A 17,622-nucleotide genomic window follows, 5' to 3' on the forward strand; every position below is an offset into this window, starting at 1 on the left:
CCAGCAGATTTTTGTTATATATACAAGTTTCTTGTCTGTTAGGAATAAAGAATAATGGGTTGGGACCTCAGGAGGCGAGTCTCTGGTCCCAGGGTGGTGATGGATGGTGGGTGGATGGGGAAACAGAGACCTGTAGACTCTGTGACTCAGATTGAAAGTTTTATTGCGAGGGAGGTAAGAAAATAAGGTAAAGAGACATAGAGACACAGACACAGAGAGACGGGGGTGGGGACAGAGAGGACAGAAGAGGGCAGAAGAAAAGAGGGAGACAGGAAAAGCCCTGTCCACCCCAGGGAGACAGCGGGAAAGAGCAGGAAACAGAAAGTAAGCCTTTATCTTTTAAAGAGGTTCTTTGCACCTGCATTCTGACCAGAGTACTGCCTGAGTGCATTCTGCCAGGTGATGGGGCAGGCCAGCATAATGCCTGAATCCTTGCACTGTTCACACAAGATCTATGTGGGTTAGATAATTGGTTTCCAAAATTCAGCTACATCAGAATCCTCTCTAGGGATTGTCTCAACAGATTCTCAGAATTCTCCCAGGAGACTCTGAGTCTACAGGCTGGGGATAGGACTCAAGCTTCTGCCTTTCTAGTGAGCACTCAGGCGATATAATGGGACGAAGGACTACACTTTGTGTGATTCCCATCTCAGAGCAGCTCCCCTCTACATGGTGACTCTGCCCTTTAGGATGCCGTGCCTTTGCCTGTAGTCTCTGTGAGGGGAAGGGCTTGAAGGACACACTGACTTAACTGTGTTGGTCCAGAAGTGACATGTTTCACTTAGGCTTCCAGTTCATTGGTTGACCACAATTAGTCACATGAGCTTCCTGGTAGTGAGATGAACCTCCAGATATTAGCCAGAGTAAGCTCCATCTTCAACAAAGTTCCATGCCACTGTCCTATGTGCCAGACTAAAGCAAAACAAGCCTCCCACAGCCACACAGTGTTTGCTGACACCAGCAAAGTCCCATGTAAGGACAAGGATAGAGCACACTGAGACATTTAACCACTGAGTCTGTCTTTGCCTGGGCTTTGTGTTGCCTAACCCTTTTGTCACCTCTGCAGCTTTAACACTAGCTAAAAGCTCTGAATCTAGGTTTGCATCAACCCTGCTGCAAAGCCACAGCCATCTAAACTAAGACCTCAGGAGGTAGGGTGGTTGGTGACTTCAGGAAAATACTGCCATTTGGAATTTCCCATTGCTCTGTAAGCAACAAACCCATTTTACCTATCCAGAGGAATTTATGTGATGGCTAACCCTGATTGTCAAGTTGACAGGATCCAGAATCACTGAAGACACAAGGTTCTGAACATTTCTTTCTTTCTTTTTTCATGTAAAAACATCTTTATTCAGTAAATGTAGTCTTTCATATACTTTTGGAATATAGAGAAGACAACGTGTGGAAGCTTGACCTGGGAGGCGCAATTGGCCAAAGGTGTGTTTTTCTTTTCTTTTCTTTTCTTTTCTTTAATTTTTTTATTAGTTCAAGTTGGGAACAAGCTTGTTTCACATGTAAATCCCTTCTCCCTCTCCCTCCCCTCCCCCACCACTCCTCCCCCACCCCGACCTACCCCCCACCCCATCCACCCTCCACTCCCCAGGCAGGGTAGTGTCCTCAACGGGGGCTCTGCAATGTCCACCAAATCTTCCTGTGCTGGGCCTGGGCCCTTCCCCATGTGTTCAGGGGGTTCTGGGCATTTCTGTGAGGAATTACCTGCATTAGGTTAATGGAGGCAGAAGACCCACCCTACACATAGGTGGCACCATTCCATGGTTTGGGACCCTGAACTGCACTGAAAGGAGAAGCTTGGTTGAGGACAGGGATCAGTCTCTACTTCCAGACTGCAGCTGCCGTGTGATCACTCATTTCCATCTCCTGCCACCATGTCTCCCCACTGTGATGGACTGTGTCTCTTTAAACCGTCAGCCAAGACACATCCTTTCTCCTTCATCTTGCTTCTTGTCAGATGTTTTGTCACAGCAATGACAAAAGTAACTAGTACAGCGTGAGGAGCTGTTCTTTGGTCTTTTTCATGGGGTCCTGTTTCAAAAAGAGATGCTATTTTTTCTTCTCCCTGGGAAGTCACTCAACAGTCTTGCACCAGCCTCCTGAACAGCTTCTTCTATTTACTCATTAAAAAGTTTTACCAATAAGACGTTTTATCAACCAATGTGAACTCATATGCTAGTACAATCATTTAGCTCCATTTCTACTTCCCTCTGATTTTATTATTATTATTATTATTATTATTATTATTATTTATTATAATTATAGGATGTCAGCTTAGTATTCTTGTTATGTATAGATACTTCATGAAATATTCTTGAATTTGCTCTTTTTATTTATAAAAAGGATCTTGGCTCTGTCTGGTTTTCTTTTTCTTTTTTTTCCGTGTATTTTATGTATACAGTGTTCTACCTGCATGTATGCCTGCATGACAGAAGAGGGTATCAGATCCCATTATACATAGGTGTAAGCCACCTACAATGTAGTTGCTGATGAGAATTGAACTCAGGACCTCTGGAAGAACAGAGAGGGCTCTTAACTGTTGAGCTAACTCTCCAGCCTCCTCTGTCTTACTTCTTGTACTTAAAAGCACAATATAGGCTATGCATCCTCAAACTTTTCCTATAAATATTTTTTTAACTTTGCATTCTATGTAATTTCTGTTGCAGTTATTCGTTCCTATCTTGCTAGTGAAGAACAAGTAAAAAACAACACTGAATGACTGGGCATGACCCTGTTTGAATAAAACTTTACATTAAAAAGACAGACAATATGCTGGATTTCTTCTGAGGATCAGCATTGGTAAACACTGATCCAGACAAATGGTTTAATAGAAAATTTGGCTGCATACAATCCACTCCGCCAGAGAGGCTGGGAAACAGGGAGGACCCTAAGAGAGTCATGCATGGTACCCTGGAGAAAGGGAAGGGGATAGGATCTCCTGAATGGATTGGGAGCATGGGGGGAGGGGAGAGGGATCTGGGAGAAAGAGGGAGGAGAAGAGGAAGGGAGAGGACATGGGGGAGCAGGAGGGTTGAGTAAGGGGAAGAATAGAGGAGAGCAGGATGAGAGATACCATAATAGAGGGAGCCATTATAGGTTTAAAGAGAAATCTGGCACTAGGGAAATGTCCAGAGATCTACAAGGATGATACCAACTTAGATTACTACTGGTAATCTAAGCAATAGTGGAGTGGCTACCTTAAATGCCCTTCCTCAATAATGAGATTGATAACTAACTACCTTATATGCCATCCTAGAGCCTTCATCCAGTGGCTGATGGAAGCAGAGGCAGACACCCACAGCTAAACACTGAACTGAACTCCTGGAACCCAGTTGCAGAGAGGGAGGAGTGATGAGTAAAGGGGTCAAGACCAGGCTTGAAACCCACAGAAACAGCTGACCTGAACAAGGGAGCTCATGGACCCCAGACTGATGGCTGAGAGGCCAGGATGGGACTGATCTAGACCCTCTGAACGTGGGTGTCAGTGAGGAGGCCTCAGTAATCTACAGGGCCTCTGGTAGTAGATAACTATCCCTGGTACATGAATGGTCTTTGGGAGCCTATTCCATGTGGAGGGATGCTTTTTCAGCCTGGACACATGGGGAGGGCCTAGACCCTTCCTGGGATGACATGATAGACTTTTGGGTTCCCCTATGGAGGGCCTCACCTGCCCTGGGGAGCAGAGAGGGGATGGGGTGGGGGACTGGTGGGGGAGGAGTGGAAGAAGAGGGAGCTGGGATTGATATGTGAAGCAGGCTTGTTTCTAATTTAAATAAAAATAAATTAAAAAAAAGAAAATTTGGCTACAACAAAAGCAGTATTGTTGAGTATTGCTATAGGTCGAGTGAGTTTCCCCCAAATGCTCATTGATTAAAGACTTTGTCACCAGTCTCTTACACTCTGGGGAAATGGTGGAACCTTTAAGTGCCTGGTAGAGTAAGGATAGATCATTGGAGAAATGCCCTAAGGGATTGCAGTCCTAGTTTCTATCTTTGCTTCCTGAGGTCAAAAAATGAGTAGTCGGTATTTTCGCTATGTGTTCTCATCATGATGTACTGTGCTGCCACAGGTCCAAAGCTATAGGACCAACAACCACGAACTGAAATCTCTCAATTAGTCCAAATAAAACTTCCTTTTAAAGTTGATTTTTTGTGTATTTTGTCTCAGCAATGGAAAGATGACTAACACATAGATTGGCCAATTGTCTTTTCTTTAATGCAAACCATTGATTTTTGTGGAACATGGATTCCAGTAAAATAATATTGTAAAACATGCCCATTTCCATATGTACCTTGTTTAAAAAAATAGTTAAATCCTGAGTGAGTAAGCCAGTAGTTTTTGGTCTTTGGTATGCATGTGAATCACTTAGGGAACTGGAAAAAAAAAAGTCCTAGATCTAAACCTAAGAAATTCTACTATTTAAAATTCAGTATTTTAAATGAATATTTCATGTGATTCTGGAAGTCCCAGTCAAGTCACATAAGCATAAGATGTTCATTATGCTATTGATGTGCTACATGACCATGGATCCTTAGACAACATTTACCTTTTCATCAGCTCTGTACTTAGCCTTTCATGGAATTGTTATAATTTTAAAAATGGAATGAAACTTTTTCTCCTTTTTGAGAGAAGATCTTGCTACATAGTTCCAGCTGGTCTTATTCGTGAGATCCTCTTGTCTCAGCCTCTCAAGTACTGGGATTACAGACGTGTAGCAACAAACCAAACAAAGCTGCAGGATTCTTAACAAATGTGGACCTGGAAGAAGTAGAAGGAGGAGGAGGAGGGGGAGGAGCAGGAGGAGGAGGAGGAGAAGAGGAGGAGGAGGAAGAAAAAGATCCAAGTTTATGAAGATGAAGGCTGAATTTGAATTTGTCAGGGCTGGAGAGACAGCTCAGTGGTTAAGAGCACTGGCTCTTGGATTTGGGGGGACATGGGTTTGATGGCCTCCACAGGCGCCAAGCATGTGATAACATAGTGCACTATCCATCCATCCATACACATGCAGGCAAAGCACCCATACATGTAAAATTAATTTTTTTTTAAAGATTGACTTTATCTAGTACAGAAACGCTAAAGACTAGTGCACAGTATTTTATAAGATAATCACTGTTTCATAAAAATAATATTTTATGTTTCAGAAATCTGAAACTTGAGGCACTATGGCCATTTCCTGTCACCAACCCCTCCTTTTCCACCCCACCCCCCACTGCCACCATGTTTCCTACCAGTGATGCTGACTTTGCAGAATAAAGACCACAAAATCATCACTCTTGGGAGTGGGACATTCAAAAAACTAAGTCATTGTCTCACACATCTGGGTTCAGAAACGGTAAGTGGCAAGCTGTAACATGCGTTGGTTGGCGGCTTTAGAATAAGGTCTTACAGACAAAGACAAACAATTACTCAACTATATACAGAGTAGGTGTCAACCACTTTGTTATTGGCAGGACTAGGGGAGGGGTGGTATGGACAGTTACAGGAATCTCTTCAGCAAGCAGCTAGAACACATAAACATGCTTTAAAAAAATCTTATACTAACTCTTAGGTGCTGATCTGTGGTGCACCTAGGGAGGGGAGGCAGGAAGATTGGGAGTTCAAGGCTGATCTAAACTATATAGTAAGTTTGAATTTAGTTTAGATCAGTGCTTTTCAACCTGTGGGTCTTGACCCCTTTGGGGGTTGAATGACCCTTAGGTCACCTAAGACCATAAAAAAACCCCAGATATTTGCATTCTGATTTATTGCAGTAGAAAAATCACCGTTATGAAGTAGCAACAAAAATAATTTTATGGTTGGGGGTCACCAAAACATGAATGACTGTATTAAAGGGTCACAGCATGAGGAAGGTTGAGAACCACTGGTCTAGACTACATGAGACCCCTTGTAATGTACTTTATATTGGCAAATTCTTGTATATTGTTTAAGCTCATTGAGAAGCTGGCCTTGAAGGAGGATTGCCACCTCCTCTGTCATAGCCAAGAATGCTTATGTCAAGTGTCCTTCAAGATCCTTTGTCTGAGGCTGGGCTGGCCCCCACCTCCTGCCCTAACAGGAGGAGAGAACAGCAAAGCAATGTCATATTAAAAACACTGTGTCACTGAGAGCAGCTAAAAAGTAAACTATTTCTAACCAACCTAAATATTGTTTAACCCATAATATAAAAGTGCCTACTGAGGAAAAGGGAAGGCAAAGGCTCATCCCGGACCCAGAGCTATGGATTGGGAACTTCAGTAAGACTGCTTCAAAGGGTTGCCCTGTTGTTTCTGTGCAATGATGCTGATGATGTTACATTTTGTATGCTTTCTCCATTGGACTACTCCAGCTGTAGAGACAGATGGCTGGATGTAGTGAGTGTTTTGTTTTCTACTGTTTCTGTCTGCTTACTTGTCATGTGTTCTTTCACTTTGCTTGTTGCATTGTAGGGAGGCACCGTAACCATGCCTCCTTAGAGCTGGCTACAGGTGTGCCTGACCACTGCCTCTCAAGGCGTGGTCCAGGTGAGGTCAGAGTGAAGTGGAATGGGCTCTGAAGCAACCTCTTAAGCACATGGAACAGGCTCTTCCCCTTTGGCTGCCCCTTCTCTCTGGCCTCCCTGCCTTGCTGCCCCTGGGCACACTCTGGCTTGCATCTGGCTGGTATTTATCTGAATAAAGCTATCTTGAATCTACAAGCATTCCCCTTCATTACATATTTAATAAACTCATCAGAATGGAAAGCACAGCTGTCACAGATCATTCTTCCCATCTCATAGAACATCTGTCTCAAGGCAATGACAACAAAATTAATAGTAACAATAACTAGGCTATACATAATGGGATGAATATCTCTGCTGGCTCTTCATATAACAGAGGATTAGTATCCAGAGCAAATAAGGAAGATAAATTAGCTAACACAAAGAACCCCAAGTAATTCAGTCAATAAATGGGCAAATAAACTGGACAGACACTTCTTAAGACAAATACGCTTCTTAAAATAAATACAACAAAAGATGTTCAATCTTTAGCTGTCAGTGAACTGCAAAACAATGTGGCACTGAGACACTGTCATGGTCCAGCCAGAATGGCGGAAACAACAAATTCGGGCGAGGAGGTGGAGGCTGAGGAGCCCTTGTACAGTGTTGGCAGAATTGTAGAGTGCAGTCATGATGGAAGTCAATGTAGGGATGTTTCAAAAACAAAAAGGAGCCACCACATGATGCAGCCATACTGCCTTTGGTACACACTCAAAGGTATCTAAGTCAGCACACAGCAGAGGCACCGGCAAACCCAGATTTATCACGATGGTATTCACAAAAAGCCAAGTTTTGGAATCAGCCTATGTGCCTATCAACAAGCTAATGAATAAAGAAAATGATAGCCAGGTGTGGTGGCACACACCTTAATCCCAGCACTCGGGAGGCAGAGGCAGGTGGATCTCTGACTTTGAGGCCAGCCTAATCTACAGAGTGAGTTCCAGGACAGCCAGGACTACATAGAGAAACCCTGTCTCAGAAAACAAAAAAAGTGGTGTATGTATGTATGTATGTATGTATGTATGTATGTGTGTGTGTGTGTATGTATGTATGTGTGTATGTATGCATTATCATTCGTCCATAAAGAAGAACAAAGTCACACCATTTGCAGGCAAATGGAACTGGAGATCATCACACTAAATGAAAAGAGCCGGCCCTGGGAAAGCAAGTGTCTCATGTTTTCTCTTGTACGTAGAACATAGTGGGAGGGGGAGATGAAAAGAAAGCAGATGGGGCACTGTCACGGAAGAGGCAGAGAAGAGATGTTATTACGGGAGTGCAGATGATCAAATTCTGTTACACACATGGATGAAAATGTCCCAACGAAGTCCATTGTTTTGTACAATTAATGTGTGCTGATAAATTGTTAATTAGTTTGGTTAAACAAATCAATATTCATTAAGTATCCAGAGTGTAGTTTCTTGGCAAACAGCTCATCTTTGGGTCTCTTTGTTCCTTAATCTGTCTAGAGATGTAACTGGCATTTTTCCTGTTTCCAGGACGCATAGGAATTCAGTTGTGTGTGTCCTTGATGGACACCAACCAGTGCTGGGTAGAGTTGGTATAGACCTATTAGTTTTTGACTTAGAAGTTGTGAAGAGTGAGGAGTAAGCAAGGGGGTTTCTGGTTTCACTACTCTGTGCACCTCCTCTGGCCTGGGAAGCTAAGCTCAGGGTCATCCCAATCTCTATAGACTGTCTCCCCAACCTGGGTCAATCCTAGACCTTTCTATATTGACTGGAGTGTTGGCAGTCTCATAAGCCAGCCTTTTCTTCCTCTGCTTGAGACAGCTCCTCCTTGACTCCCTGCTGCTCCTACTGAACCCCTGCTGCATCCAGGCCAGGGAAGAAGTCCTCTCCTATACTTTCTCTGCATCTTCAACAGACAGGATTCCCTAAGACCACCCACAGCCACCTTGTGGGTCTTTTGTGACATTCCTACCCTCATTCCTAGTGACTTTACATCTTTTGCCTCTTCCAGAGATGGACAAGAAAGCCTGTTTTTTTTTTTTTGATTGTTTGTTTGTTTTTTTTTCTTTACCTGACCTTGCCTAGTACTTTTGCAACAGTCAACTACCGATTTGTTAGGGCCCAGCTGTGGGGTGGTGTGTGGTCACAGAAAAAGCCACAGATGCTTGAGGGTCTGGGCCAACTCTGAGGGTTGAGTCCAAGGCAGTTTTCATTGAAACAAATGAATCACTTCCATTTATTAATTTATTTTTTAACCAATGATAAAAAAGAAGAAAAGTAGACGATGCTGCTGCTCAAGGGGAAGGACTGGGGAGAGCTGGAAGGCAATTGGAGATTGATCGTTAACCCTCTGGCCCCTCTTACTTCTTTCTCTGCTTTACAGTTGGTCCCTACCTCCCCCTGCAGGAAATGCCACTAAGTGACTAGTCTGTCTCTTTTCAGCTCTACTGAGAACTCCATTCTAAGAGCAAACCGACCCTGAAGATCACATGTGACACAGACTGAGGAACCTTTATTACTCAGATGGCCACTAGGAAACAAGTGTCCCAAATGGGACAAGACTCAACCCTTCTTCTGAGATACATAAAATAGGAAGCTAAAATACCATGGAAAGAAAAGCCCCCAGAACCTACAGCCTAAGGCATTTTGAAAATCCCTTATGGAGTTGTTTCAGTGCTTACTTTTGTCTATAGCATTTTGGTGATGTGCTCTGACCCAAGCTAGAGACAAGAACCACACTTGAAGGTAGATTCCATGAGGAGGCCCAGGAATGGAGATGCTCGGAGGTCAGTGAGAGCAAAATGAGATGAAGCCTGGGCACTCACTTGCCATCATCCTTCAAGGGGCCTACTTGCATCCTAGTGTCTTAGTAGGTAATCCTGGGATGTGGGGAGGTGGGCGTAGTGGTGGGAGCAGGGGTGAAATGGGGCGTGATGAAGAGGAAGTGTTTTAGCACAGCTGTGTCCTGTTGACTTGTACATGCAAGAGGGGTCTTGGGTAACCGCGGGGCTCAGAATGTCTGCAAGCATAGGTCAGGTGCTCACTCGACTTGGGCTGTTTACAGGGAAGTGGTTTCCACAGTACAAGGAGGTGAAATGTCGGTGTCATCCCAGAGTCACACTTCGAGGGCTCCTTCTCAGTAGAGTTCTGCAATCATAGTTTCCCCTACAGAGCAGAGACTTCTGTCATATTCCTTAGCTGTTTTAACCACACAGATTTAGTGAATGGGCAAAGATACCACAACTCTTGGAGAATACAGCTCATACAATTCCACCCCAGCCTGGTTAGAGCAGTACCAGGGAAGGAAGGGTTGAGCTAGCAAGCAATGAGAATACAGCCCACTCTTCAGATGGCTGCTCCTTCCAGAGAGATTCCTCAGGAACCTCACCCAACTCCCATCTCCCACACAAAGCACTCAACCAAATGGCATTAAAGTCTGTCAGATAGTATAGTTCATGTTCCTAGCCTTTGACCAAGGAAGTCTGCCCCTAAGAATCTATTTCCTACCTAGAAAAATCCTACCCTGGGGGGAGGGGCCATATGCATACACACGTTTAATCTCCAGACTCTTACCTCAATTTAAAATTGGATGCAATTTAAATCATCTACAGTATAGAAATGGCTAAGAAAAAATGCTGAGGTGGCCTTTATAAACAGTGTGATGGCATGAGAAATTTCTACATTATGCTAATACATTTGAAAAGCCCAAGATGCAAATGAGCTCATTTTAAGCAAGACCCATCAACCCAGGATCTGGGGATCTGATGAATCTTACACAATCCTTTTTTGTAGGTGCTGTTCCCAGAAAAGAAGTGGACTAGAAGCTGCAGGTAGGTCCCATCTGTGTGTTCACTACAAAAGGACTCCCCTGTGTTCCTCAATATGGGCAATCTCCACGAGTGATTCATTGTTTGAAGCTCTCTCACTTCCCCCATCCTCCAGCATCTGCCAGTGGAGGTGGGTGGTGCTGATGACGGACCAGCTCTGCCCCCTGCGTGTGTTCCAGAGTGGGTGTGGAGCATCATTTTACGGTGGTTATCAAGACACCATAAAGAGTAGCAATGCCTCTGTAGTCTCAGATTTGGACAACGGTCTTTTATGTTGCAACAGGAAGTACACAACTCAGTACCTCCAAGATAAAGGGCCCTGATGACTGAACTCTTCTAATCTACAGAGCAAAAGAAAAGAAATATATACACCACATACGAAATGTGGATGCCCTTCATATGCCAACAAAGAAACTCAACAATACCTCACACCTAATTCTGTTTTATATCCTTCCCCCAAAACAGAGGCCTGTATTTTCTTTGGGAAGATACCTTGTATTTCTCCAACTTTAAATTGATATGAAATTATGTAGATATATGTACCTTTATTTACCTAAGCAAACAGTAAGACCCATCATTAGCAATTGGCTAGGAAGTCAAATTTAAAAGAATCTAAAGGTGTGTGTGTGTGTGTGTGTGTGTGTGTGTTTTCTCAACAGTAACAAACTCTTTCCTGAGCCACCAACAACAAAAGATTCATCTAACTCTGACAGGTTCTGGCTGTCTTCCTAGAAATTCATCTAAGGGAGAGATTCCAACCTGGCAGCTGCATCCGGGTTGCCTGGGGCCACAGCTTGCTTTGTACCGGACAGTCAAGGTTCAGTAGCTCAGTCCTCTTCAACTTAGGTTGGATTGGCTTCCTACTCAAAACAGCTAACAAACATCCTGAGAAAGGCAGAGCTCTCTACCATACAGAAACACAGCCCTGGCTGAAGTATGGAGTGGTTGGAATAGAAATGGCTATGAAGTGATTTTTAAACATTAGTATGCCAGCATGCCCCAGAAGCTCTTGAAAACACAGCTTGGTGGGCCCACTGTCTACAGGTTGGGAAAGGCTTGGAACTTGTGTTTGTAGTTACTAGGTGAGGCTCCCTCAGCTGTCCAGGAACCACCTTTGGAGAACCCCCATTGCTTTAGCAATTTGCTTTGGGCCCTGTTGTTCTATTCTGATGGAAATCACAGATAGCTAAGGGGAGACCCTCAGTGTCAGCAAGGCTCAAGCAGAGCTTTGAGTGTATGGCCCAACACCAGGTTGGAACTGATTTCTATAGCTTTGTCAGTCACCTTTGGTGGCTGATCTTTTGTAGCCCTCCTGCCACCACAGCTCTAGCTTTCTTCAGTCTCTTTGTTTTCTGGGTCTTTCTCTGTTCTCTGTGGTCTCTCACCTTCTCTGAACTTCTGCTGTTGTTTGAAGACACAGTTTAAAGGTATTGCTTCCAGACGCGCTCTGAAGCTCTGTAACTCCCCCATAGCTTCTGTGGGAGCCAAGAGCTAATAGCCCTATACCTGTCTGTACTTTGTGTTACCAACTCAGCCCACTGTAGCAGTGATAAAAGACCACAAGCTACCAATAAAACCACTTGGAGGAGACTTTATTGAGCCTTAGCTGCAGGACATCTTGGGGTCTCTTGGACTGACCTAAAAAAAGTGTGAGGAGGGCAGTTTCTTTGACCAGCCACAAAGATGGATAGTCTCCTGTCTGCTAACCACAAACCTTTTGCTTAATCCCCTCAGTCTGCACAGTTGTACTGGGCCTGTCCACTCTAGCTGTCATGAACACATGCTTCTCCCCTTTCTAATGAAGACATCTTAAAGATGGCAGAGACATCAGAACAACTATAGACAGTGTCATCTGAAGCTGTTGGGCTGCTAAAGGCAAACTGATATCTTCTGGAACCATCTCAGGGTATCTGGAATGATAGTGACTGAAACAGAGACACCTACAGAATGTCCCTTAGAGCTTATGCACGTGTTTCCACAGTGGCCATGACAACTGTGGAAGTTTCTGCAGGTAGACTGGCCTCCTACAGTTTGGGCAGCTGGATTGGAGTCTCCCTGGACAGCCATGAGACATTTAAAGCAGCCAAAGCTTTCATGTCAGCTTCCCTGATTAAAACAGAAGTGGCTGGTTGGTTGACAGTGACATAGTTTGCAGGTAAAGTGAGAAACTTAAGTAATTATCTCCTTGGCTGGTGGAACTTCTTTAGGCTAACAATGTCACTTACAACCTTGCCAACTTGGGGACAAGAAGGCTACAGTAATGGTAGCCTCTCCTTTTTAAAAAATATCTTTTATCTGTTTGTTTTGTGTGCATGTGGAGATCAGAGGACTATTTGAGAGTGTGGTTTCTTTCCTTCTACCACATAGGTCCTGGGGCCAAACTCAGGTCATGAAGCTTGGTGGCAGGTACCTTTACCCACAGACCATCTTGCTAGCCCCAGCAGTGGTTCTCTATTGGTTGTCTGCTTGATCTGGGGTAGTTGCTTGACTGGACAGTTGCTATAGATCAGTAGTTAATAGAATAGCCTGCAGGTAAAAGTTGAGTTTGGTGACTTGGTTGTATCATTCATGCTTTGATCTTGGCCCAGTTGTGTAGGCTTTCTGACCCCTACTTTACCTTTCTGTCAGGTGGACATGATTAACCATGCAGCCTGAGGTGTACAGCTGCACTGGTAGGCGTTTTAGTCTGCTCTCAATTGCTGTGACAGAATACCAGAGGAGCTCAGCTCCTAGGAAGAAAAGTTTGTTTCAGCTCATGGTTTCTGAAGATGGCCAGGGCACACTTTCAGCCAGATGGTAAGGCCTCATCATGGCAGAAGCACGTGAAGGAAAGCAACCAAGGAATATGTCTTGCTTCTACCACAGAAATCCTAGCCAACTCCCCAAACCCATTAAAGTATGGCTTCAATATAATTCACGAGGTTAGAGCCCTCATGAGCCAGTCACCTCTGAGCACTGCTGGACTGGGGACCAATCCTTGGATACATAAGCTTTGGGGGGATGTGTGGCATGGTGGTGCACTCCTTTAATCTCAGCATTCAGGAGGCAAAGACATATAGATCTCTGAGTTTCAGACCAAACAGGCCTACAGAGTGAGACTGTGTCTCAAAATAGAAACAAAATACAAGGTCAAATGGACAACGGATAAAAAACACTGAGTAGTCCTCAAAACTGTTTGTTCTTAAGAAAGCTTGGTTTATGGTACGCATAACCAATAATCCATTTGATGATATTTATTTAAATGTTGGCCTTCTCTAGAGCAAGTTCATTATGAGTTGACTCACAAAATAGCCCCCATTTCAGTGTTTCATAACCATACTTCCAATATGAAGTGGAGTGCCTCCATGAAAGCCTGACGGGGGATGTTCTTCTGTATATATGTTTCTCTTATTGGTTGATGAATAAAATACTGTTTTGCCAATGAGACTAGGAAATAAGGAGAATTCTGGGAAATGTAGGCAGAGAGGCACTGCAAATGGTCGCCATGTAGTCTACAAAGGAGTAGAAGGTCCTGACATTCTCTAGTAAGCCAAGATGATGTGCAAATACATAGATTAATAGAAATGGATTAATAATTAAGACAGAGCTAGCCAGCAAGAAGTCCTAGTCATTGGCCAACAGTTTAACAATTAATGTAGTGTCTTTGTGTTTATTTGGGGCTGAGAAGGGCTTCGGAATCTGGTGGGACAAGAATACTGTCAGCAATAGAAGTCCACCCATTTTCACTTTCCCACCCCTTGCCACCACCCCCAACTTCTAGCTCACATCTTTTTTTTTAAATTTCTGTTATTCCTCTTTACCAGTAATTCAGACTTTCCAGGAAAAGAAAAAAAAACTCAATTCCAGTCACTTTTTAAAAGAGCATATTTATTATTTCTCTGGTAGAGACAAAGTGTCCACTTTTTATTTGTCAGTTTGTGACCTTGTCATCATATCTACCTAGAATAGACTGGTAACAGCCACTCCCATTGTCACCAAACACAGTGTGAGCAAAGGGGAGGGGAGTGGGTATTTGAAAGTGCCCTGAGATCTTTCAGAATAAAATAGTCACAAATACAAATGTGATAATAAAATAAATTACAAAATTAAATAGTATTAAATTAAATTAGAATTCAAGTGAAAAGTTCCTGAGTGTGGCTACTTGGCAGCAAACAGCTTGAGGAAATGGAGCTGTGGAGGTGGCAAGGGTGTTCTGAGGCTTAGGTCCTGGCTCCATACAGGGCCCGTGAAGTTTTCTGGGTTCCTCACTGCCTTGAAGCTTCTCCAGCATTCAGCTCCAGGTCAGTGATGTACTCTTGGACCCAGGTTTCTCTGGGGTCAGCGCAGAACTGCCGGTTTCTCTTGGTTAGGAAACTGTGGAGAGACATGAGGGTCGGACACCGGAACATCCGATGAGAGAATTTGAGGTCCTCCGTGCCGTCTCCGTCCTACCCATCCTCTGCGATGCTCCAGAGAGCCTCTCCCACTAGCCCCCCTTTGTGCCCCCCTTGCCCTCGCACCATGGCCGAGAAACCCTCCCTCACCCTGTTCCGCCCCCACCATTTCAGGGAAAGCAGAAGAACAGAACTTACATGACACCTGGCTCAGAGCAAAGGCTGCTGGTCTCAAAATAGTCGACGACGAATTTGCGGGGAATCTGCCGGCCATAAGAGAAGCAGCAGGAGGTTGGGGTGTCAGCACCATCTGCAGAGGGGAAGGTCTCAATGAGTTCAAGTTGACATTGAGCAGGAAAAGTCAGCCAACACAACTTCTTGAGAGGGTGAGGAGGGCTAGGTACCCGACAGCATTTGGAACCAGAAATGCCCACGTGCCTGTCTTCATTTCTGTCTCTGTTCTCTCTATCTTCACTGCTGGCTTCCTCTTTCTCTGTGGGTTACTCCATGTCCCTTTCTACAGCTTTCTCTGATCCAATGAAATGAGCAAAAAGGACACCTGGGGCATGGCGTAAGGCATCCCAGAGACAGATCTCCTTAGGCATACTAGGGCTGGCTGGGAAGTACATGACACCAACCCCCTCACTGTGACTCCACGTCGTGGGTACCTTCAAAAGGTTAGACATCCCCACCCCACAGAGAAAAAAAACAAGAATCTTAAAAAAAAAAAAAAGATGAGTTTCTTTTCTCTTGTAGACTCTGAAGCCACAGAAGACTGCTATGGTCTGCCCAAGACCAGAGAGCGGGGACTCCCGCTGTAGTGGTGTGGACTTACATGGTGCGGCAAAGACTTGGTTACAGAGAGCCATGGTGCAGAGAAGGACAGCAAGGGCAGCCATGGGGACCTTCATGATGCAGGGCAGGTGATGGAGAGTGAGCTTGTCAGCAGAGACCGGTCCTCACTGCCGCTTGTGTCCTTCTGTGTCTGAAGCCATATGCCCTTTCTCTTTATAGGTAGCCCGGGCAGATGGGGAAATGGAATCCGGTGGTGTGGAGGGAAATTTTTAAACACAGCAATGTTGTCATGTTGAATATTACACAACACAGGGTCCCCAGTAACCACACGGGACTCAGGATATCCAAGAATAGAATCTCTGAGATATAGTCTCTCAGCTCTCAACTCGTCATCTATTCTTGCTGCTTGTGGGGAAATTAGTTTCTCTTATGAGCTGGAGGAGCTAGGACAATGTCAACTCAGGGCTATTCTTAGCTGGTTCCTTCTCATAGAAACCACTTTGTGAGTGACCACTCCAGTCCTGTTCCTTACCATGGATCGGAAACTCTGTCATTTCTCAGCGTCTCTAACCACAAGGATGGAATAGCTATGGGCCGTGGCACAACCCCCCTCCCACCGCCACCATGAGGGACTGAGCTAAAGCATTCCCAGCTAGAGTGACAGGGAACACGATGAGGTCACATTTGAGATATTTGCCCCATCATCAGTCACAGAGTGACTAGGCCATTGCATTAAACGGTAGCTGTGGATCATAACGACACTTCAGGTGTGGGTGTTAATATGTGAAGAGCCTAAAAATATTTATGCCACTAATCTAGAAAAAGCCTTTCTAGGAAAGGGCTTTGTGGAAATGACCCAAATATGAAGGCGTCTTTAAACACAGAGATAGTTGGCCAGGTGTCATTATAACTCTGATCTATGGAAACTGAAGTTTCACTATGAAATATTTATAAATTAAATTATAGTGTGTACATTGGATTGCTTGTTTATGAAGCTCTTGAAGTTAGTAAAATTACATAAATACAGTCATAGCATCAGTGCTAAAAATATCAAGAAAAATTATATAACTTTTACAAAGTAAAGAATTCTAAAAATATCTAGAAATATACACAGATTTCCATGCTAAGCCCAGGTATTACAATTAAATATTAGAATAAAAGTCACTAGAAATAAAAGCTTTTAAAAATTATTAATACTCTTTGTGATGGCCTGTGGGTGATTAATTTTCTTATATTTTAGATTTATCTTTTTTTGTGAGATTATTACTGGCCAGTTACATACTCATGAACTCATTTTGTTTAAAAAAAAAACCTCTCAATATTATCAGTTTAAAAGTAAGCTGTTATTAAATGTCTTAATTTTAATTGCTTTTAATTTCAGGTTTTTGGAAGCAAGGTCTCACTAGGTAGTTAAAATTATGATCCTTCTGTCTCAGGCTTTAGAGTGCTAGGATTGCAAGCATGGGCACCATGCCCGAAAGATGTTTTGTGTGTGTGGTCTGCCTGTGTGTGTGTGGGGGGGGCTACCTGTGTGTGAGTGTGTGTATGTGTGTGGCATGTGTGTAGTGTGTGTGGTCTTCCTGGGTGTGACTGTGTGTGGTCTGCCTGGATGTGACTGTGTGTGTGCGTGCGTGTGTGTGTGTGTGTGTGTGTGTGTGTGTGTGTGTGTGTGTGTGTGTGTGGTCTGCCTTGTGTGAGTGCATATGTATGTATGTGCATGTGGAGGCCCAAGATTAATGTCAGGAAGTATAACACCATCGATCTTCCCTATTATTCACTGAAGCAGGAGTTCTTAATCAAACCCAGAGCTTGCTAATATGTCTAGTCTTGTTAGCCGCTTGCTCTGGAGATCCCCAATTTCTGCCTTCCAAGACTAGAATTAACAGGTAGGCTGTGGTGATGCACTATTATGATAAAAATGTCTCATACATTCTAAGAAACTGGAACTTTTGCTGGAGCTCACACCCAGAGCTAAAAGGTGCCTTGAGGTCGGTCACTTAAGACTTCAGACAGCTATCCTACTGTGTTCTCAGCCTGCTGGTTTAACCTGCCTTTAAGAGAACAATGTAACAATCAACGTTATTTGCCTTGGATTTCCCATGCAATCAGCTTTTACAACCTAAGAAGATGCA

At 43.9% G+C, this 17,622-nt stretch overlaps 1 protein-coding gene across 1 annotated transcript; it reads right to left on the reverse strand.

The window, feature by feature from the left end:
* Positions 1–14,566: 14,566 nt before the first annotated feature.
* On the reverse strand, positions 14,567–15,606 carry LOC100770184 (C-C motif chemokine 3). Its single transcript, XM_027426124.2, has 3 exons — positions 15,531–15,606; positions 14,894–15,005; positions 14,567–14,675 (listed from the first exon to the last, which is right to left on the reverse strand). The coding sequence occupies exons 1-3, from the start codon at positions 15,604–15,606 to the stop codon at positions 14,567–14,569; spliced, it is 297 nt and encodes a 98-aa protein (XP_027281925.1).
* Positions 15,607–17,622: the final 2,016 nt, after the last annotated feature.

Source organism: Cricetulus griseus, chromosome 7 (genome assembly GCF_003668045.3).
Source record: "Cricetulus griseus strain 17A/GY chromosome 7, alternate assembly CriGri-PICRH-1.0, whole genome shotgun sequence".
NCBI lineage: Eukaryota > Metazoa > Chordata > Mammalia > Rodentia > Cricetidae > Cricetulus > Cricetulus griseus.